The 7,029-nt window shown below is 34.8% G+C and overlaps 1 protein-coding gene across 3 annotated transcripts in view; it reads left to right on the top strand.

Moving 5' to 3' along the window:
* Positions 1 to 10: 10 nt before the first annotated feature.
* LOC139965565 (uncharacterized) overlaps positions 11 to 7,029 on the top strand; it is a 31,080-nt gene continuing 24,061 nt past the window's right edge. For all 3 annotated transcript variants that reach the window (XR_011792284.1, XR_011792285.1, XM_071968062.1), the window contains exon 1: positions 11 to 163. Coding sequence is in view for 1 of the 3 variants with exons in the window: in XM_071968062.1 (XP_071824163.1) it covers positions 161 to 163 (3 nt within the window). In the remaining 2 variants the exon portion in view is untranslated. The remainder of the gene's footprint in view (positions 164 to 7,029) is intronic.

The following is a 7,029-nucleotide window of genomic DNA, read 5'->3' as shown; positions in this document are numbered from 1 at the left end:
TCGCGAAAAGGGCAAAGGTGAATATTCTGAATAACCGGAATAATATAGTTCCAAGGAATACTTTTGCAAGCCATTATTTTCACCTTGTCTACATTCTACATGTAGATGATATGGGAAAACGTCGTAAAGCACAAGTTTATTGTATTCGTTTCGGATCTAAATGGTAAGTTTGATAAATTGTCGAGAAATAGTTGAAACAACTGCGAATAAATAGATCGTATTTACGTTACAAATACTACTGACATGTACTTTCATTACATTGAAGTTACGACCTACTGTAGTCTGTAGCCTAGTTACATCCATATACCATACAGTGTGTAGTACTAACAATCGCACGGTGACAAACCACGTAAAGTCAGTACCCCAATATTCTGACTTAAATCTGGTCTTTATCGACCATAACTTACACTAGGCAATATCACTGAAGCACTGTAATATATTTAACGCGCCAGTTTATTTGATGTCACAAATTTTTTAACATGTTACTGAATTTTCAAGTCGCAACTCTCAAGCCCAGTTCTTACAAGTTGCATATAATGTAGGCTAGGCACAACACACTGGTCAATGTTTCAAATAATTCTAGTTGTTGCTGATTTATAAAAGGGTTTAATGGGCCTATCAGCATAACTTGGCCATCAGGCTTGTCCAGAGGAAGCTCTTGTGTATTATGTTGTAAGTTTATTGATGTGGTTCTGGTAATCAGATAACCCAAACTTTGTCCATAGACTTTGTTTACTGAAGTGGAAAACCACAACATGAACTAGCCTTGGGTTAACCTTTGACTAGTTGGACCAAGACCTAGGCCCAATACTATATCATTTGATGGCAAGGAAGATCAAATGCTCCTATTCAATACATTTAAAAAGGTTCCATGCTAATTTCTGCTCAATGTACTGAGCTGTTGGTAGCCTTTGTAAAGTGACTTGGCTGAAATGCCTATACCCCTAAGCTTGTAGAAATGAAGAAAAACATCATGCTACTACAGTTCCAGTCTAACTGTAAAGTGTTAGCCTAGGCAAGGCCTATTCCAACTTTTTCTATTTGCCAACCTGACATTTGTTCCGAAGGTGCTTCCATAATATAGACCGTCTCTCTATTTGCACATATGGCAAGGTAAACTTCCATTTGTAGCATCTTCAGTCTTCTGGTTTTTCTTCACCTGTATAAATTGGTAAATTTGTGCAACCATTCAAGATCAAATTATTCCTTGCCGATCTTGATTAAGGCTACAAAATGGCAATATATGTACTAGGCTGACACCACTATACAGATATATAGAGACAGGTGTTTAAAAAGCAATGGTGATATGGTCCATGCTTTGGACTTTCCTCATTTATAATTCAACATCTAATTTCCAAAAGTTGGTAAATGGAATACAGAGAATAATTTATCTGGAATTGAATCATAAAATGATACTCGAAATGGGCAAATTGCATACAAGTGAGAAAATGTGTAGCAGTTGTTGTACACAGGAAACTGTGCTTCATATGAGACAGTTGAGAGCCATCAAAGTTGAGCACTACACAAATTTTGAACACTAACTTATTCCCTGGAGTGTATTCACTTTCATATTTGTATGTCATTCAGGTAAAAATTCCTCAATATTATCAATTGGCAATATTACTTACAGCGTTCAGAAAATAATTGGTCTTTCTCAAGAGTTTAATGAAAAGCAGAATGATCTGTTCTTTGATCAAATGGCTACAGAAATGCAAGATGATAGTCTGATTATAATTATTTGTGTACATGTGAGATCCTTAATATTAACTTGAATGACAATCAAATTTGACAGATCATATAGGTCTCTAGGACTCAAAACTGTTGCACAAAATGTTAATTTATAGGGAATTTAATTTATCTGTCATGATGTCATCTCATATGTAGCAAGCTGCTACTTGTAATTGTTTAATTCCTACACAATCCTGTTTCAGTACTGTTTTTTGTATCTAGTACAGTATACAGAACCTTTGTATTTTCAAAATTCATTTACCATGTGAATCATTCTCCTTGACTTCGATAGATACAAAATTACACTGTTGAAGACTATGTACACGTATACCAATACGATTGCAATAGAACGACAGCCCCTAAAGTATGGGACTCCACCTAAGAGTTTATGGGGTTGCAGAATTTTTTTTTTGCATTAAAATGTTGCCATTGAAATAACATTGAGAGTGAAAGTTGTAAGCTGAGCTTTTGACCTTTTGTGGGTTCTAGTTTAGTCACAGTTTGCTTGTACTCTTATGCAGACATGTGTTAGAGATCCCATTTGATGCCAAACGTGACATTTTACTTCACTGTCTGAACGTTAGGTTTGCCTTCCATGTTAACTATTTTTCCCTCTTTCTCTGTTTGTTTGTGACACTCCATACCCTCTCCTTCCTTTTTCTTTTTACCTGTTGCTCCTTCTTCCCCCCACCCCCCTCACTCCCTCATTTTTGGTAAACACAAATCCTGAAATACAGTATTTTGGTTTTCAAAATTTGTTCTACTGTAGATATGTTCACCATATATTCAAAATATGCTAGTTAATGATGACTCAATTACTCGTAATTAGTAATGCTGTAAATATCATGTATATACAGTATATGCTGGTATGAAATTGGAAGTTTAAAGTTTAGAAGTTAGAAACACCTGGAAAATCACGATTTTAATAAATATTTATGGTTGCCAAGCAGTCTGGGAAATGGGAAAAGTTGGGCAAAATAAACGCCTCTTTTGTTAGTTGTACTGTACAGAATACTTGAAAGTAATTAGCGTAGTCTGAGAAAGAGATGACATTTCTCACTTAAAGACGTCGTCTTATTGATGTGTTTTTCATGAGTACTTTACGTACAGCATACACAAATGTTTTCTCTGCATATTATTTTTTTCCTGCAGCGAATCAGATTTTGGATATTTACTGCACTCTCCAGAGATTTGAAATTTCTATCATAGCGATCATGCAATTTAGCATCCTGTCTAGCCTAAAGGCTTAGATCGTATGCTGGATATATTAATGTAAGCAAGGTTTTTTTTTTAAGAGAAGTCTGAGATAAACTTGGCTGCATTAAGTCAACTGTGGTGACAAATTAGTCTACGGTATGGCATGTTAAGGGTATATATGGCTCCATCTTTTGAATGGGCCCCTCATAACTTATTATGATGGGAGTTAAGATCATTTTAGCAAGGGTTACAAATGCTATGTAGGCCTAAGTTAAAAGTCTGTATAGCCTGACATTACTACCTCATTATTGTGTAGGCTTCTTTAGTATAACTGTCAAACATGTTTGGTCTTCCAATTTTTTTTTTTTAATTTTTTTTTTTAATATGTGAACTGTGGCAGTCTTTAAAAAGTTCAAAGTTTTTTTGCATCAAGAACTAAGAGACATACTGACAGTATCAAAGTATATAAATGTCCCTACCGTTGCATGAAGTCAAACAACGGTGCAAGCTATCGTAAAACCAGGTTAAAAAGAAGACATATTACTTTGAACATTTTCGTGTACAATAAGACGCACCAGCTAATAGCTTGTTGATTCGGGACTGGTAAAATAGTTTTAACTCTATTGTTTTTCTGCAGGTATTTTGCACAATCCAAATTTTGCGCTATTTATAGCCCCTCTTTTGAAGCTTGGATCTGTTGTTATTAACTCCTATATCTGGCTTACAAGTTCCTAGATTTTAGAGAATAAAGCTGTCCATGTGGCATTTTTGAGTTCTGCAATTTTTGATTCCCATAGCTTCATTCACTTCAGTTTATTACCGTAAAAATCACAAAACACGGATCCATTAATTGTTGACAATGAACCAGAGAAAGAACGTGTCCTTTTCCAAGAACAACGCTATTAAAAGGGAAATTCCCTAACCTAACATTGCTTACACTGTGTGGTAAAAAAAAAACGCTGGAAATTTACTAATCTGTACTGTGAGTCAAACCCACATCTTCATAGTAGTTTATGTAGGACGAAGATTTGAATTTTCCAAATTTGTGAATGCATAGTTCTGTCAACAGCTTAGTGAATGATGTCATCACAGCAAAATACAGCTTCAATATCTTTCTAAAATGTTGTCTTTATAATAATTTACTCACTTATTCACAGAGAAAAAGTAATATTTCTATAGAAAAATATCAATATTCATTATTAAATATGTGGAAGTTTTGACTTAGTAACTAGAAGGAGAGTCTTTTCACATTTTTTCATTTTTTTTTATTTCATCTTTCTGACGAAGATATAAAAATTCCATAATTTGTGAATGCATTAGTTCTGGCAACAGCAGAGTATATGATGACATCACAGCAAAATACAGCTTCAAAATTGTTTCTAAAATTTTGTCTTTATAAATAATTGACTCAACGTAACAAATCTTACATACATGTATTCAAAAGCATGATTGCACATAATTGATTGAATCACCGTCAATTTTTAATTTTGTTTCTACCAGCATTTCATGGCGTCTCGTCTTTGTTTTTAGAACATTGAGTGATAGCACATGACTTGAAACCAGTACAGTAGTTGTTGTCACCCCCGGATGGCAGCTCTACCAAGTCGACCGAGGACAATAGCACAGTAAAGTTGTTTGTCACGAGTTGTCAAAACCTACCAGTATCAGTTAATATCTGAAGAGTTGAGAGCTCATATTTAGGAAGGTTCAATGATACAGTGTACTTTGCTTTAATGGGCCACTTTTAATTACAGACCTGCACATGATTCAGTTTGTTTGCCTATATACTTTATGTAGTATATACTGTTGATTATACAGAAGGACTTGCAATTTATTTACTTGTAGGCATCTAGCCTAGCTAATTGAATTAACATTGTCACATGTGTCAATTCTGTTGGCATGCGTAGATAGTATCAAGGTTTTCTGTACTGTACCACATAGGCAGTGAGGATGCCACAATTATGTGTGTACACCTTTCTATGTGACAGCCGTTCAGGTAGACAGCATGCTGGTGGTGGTGGTGGTTAAAAATAGTCAGAACTTTACAAGACAGGATAAACTAAATAATAACATCATGTGAAAGTACAGATTTATTGTCACACTGTATATAGGACATGTACATATATGCCCTATATAGGGCAGTACAAAGGTATCCCCTATTTTTAGTGCAGTAACTGTCAGGTATATACATATGAATATATATATATATATATATATATATATACAGTTTATAGTATCGTTCAATAGGAAGAAGTTATTCGGTTGCCAGAAAATACTGCAGCCACACTAAGTCTCGAAACTACAGACTTCAGTTTAATATTTTCATATTTAGGAAGACATGTATGGAAAATAATAATGAACTTATCTCCATCTTAGATGAACATCCCATAAATAGGGTCTTGTAAAGTCCAGTAAAGTTTCAAAGAAAAGTCTGTTAATTCAGTTATATACAAGCAAGAAGGTCAATTGCCTTTTTGTTAGCTTTCCGGTGAAGTCGTAAGGCTTCAGCCTCACTTTCGTTTCCGTTTATAATTATAAAATCAAAAGCACAGTAACGACAAATATTTTGGAATTATGAGTTATATACTGCGAAGTGGTGTTTAGTTATAATAGTTTCAATGCTAAGGACATGTTAGAGAACTGAACCGAGCACTCCATATGTAAAGTATTAATTCAGTTCCTTCTAAAGTTTCAATGTGCAGTAAAGTGTGCACTCCAGTATCTGTCAACATCTCCAAAATGTGGAAAATGATAAACAGTTTGTGAATAAAGATATCTAATGACTTAGTATGGGGAAGAATGGAACCAGATGTGTGTTAATCATTGTTAGTAAATATACATGAACAGAAGGACTTAGGTGAATTATAGCTTTTTCTGCAAGACATTTGGGTCGAAAAAACAAGGTATTTTTCTGACTAATAATGCCAGTGGAATTCACAGTTTGTCACAGTAGAAAAAAATGCATTTTTTTGCATTTTGTGGCAGTATAGACATTAAGAACATTAATCTCACATTATAAGAAGGGTATTAACAATCGTCAGTCAAAACCTCACACGAGTTCTTTGCAAGCCAACATATGTAAGCCCATATCAATACTTATCATCAGTAAATATTATTGGGCTCAGTGGGCTGCTCCCACAAGCCTGCTCAGTAACAAATTTGTGCTATGCTTCAGGAAAATGCCAGTGGGGACGTGATTTAGCCAACTGATAGATTCTTAAAGCACTTGCATTTTTTAGCTAAAAACTGCAGCAAAATAGTTGGAAATTCTTCGTGGAGTAAGGGATCACGCCATGTGGAGGCTTAATTTGTTGTGTGTCTCTGAATGGTCTCTGAGTTTAAAAATACTGTTTATGTAAACTGATCTCAGAAACTGAACTGAACTTGGAAATTGTTCACGCTAACGAGCGAGATTTTCATAGACTATGTACTTTTAATCGAATTTCATTTCAGTAGTATATTTTGAAGGACTGTTCATAATTTATTCAAAAAGCACATATATAAAGTCTCCCGAGCCAAGACTGGTAGGTAGTACTATACAACAATCCAAGAACTAAATATTTTAGATTTATATAAACATGTGAGATTGGCGAGATTTCCAGGAAATGTTAACACAGACAGCCCGGAGGTCTCGGAAGAAATTGGGGAATACTAAATAAAACATTAGATCTATGTGCAAATCAAATAGTACAAAACTGGTTCAAGTAAAATTACAGTCAGTATGAAAAATTAAAAAAAAGTCACAGGACGTGAATAAAAGAAAAGGAAAGAATAGACCAAAATATTATAAGAGAAAGACTTCTTATGAACTACATACTTATCTAGAGAGCTGAGTAGTTTTCTACTGGGACTTAAACTGAGCAATCGCTTATCATTCCAAATGTTTAGACCAGAGAGACAAATTATATCGGTGTTTTTAATTCGATGATAATGGTAGACAAGGTTATCTGCTTTGTGTTATTGTATCTGGCGAAAGTGCGGCTTGACTTGTGTGGACATATCTACACACTGTCGTTTATGTTATCGATGACAGACCTGTTAGCGTTAAAGTTAATTACCTTCGCTGCCTCGCTTACTGTACCTGTCTCCCCACAACTCCAGTAC

Source organism: Apostichopus japonicus, chromosome 3 (genome assembly GCF_037975245.1).
Source record: "Apostichopus japonicus isolate 1M-3 chromosome 3, ASM3797524v1, whole genome shotgun sequence".
Taxonomy (NCBI): Eukaryota; Metazoa; Echinodermata; class Holothuroidea; order Aspidochirotida; family Stichopodidae; genus Apostichopus; species Apostichopus japonicus.
This window is presented reverse-complemented; position numbering and strand designations above follow the sequence as displayed.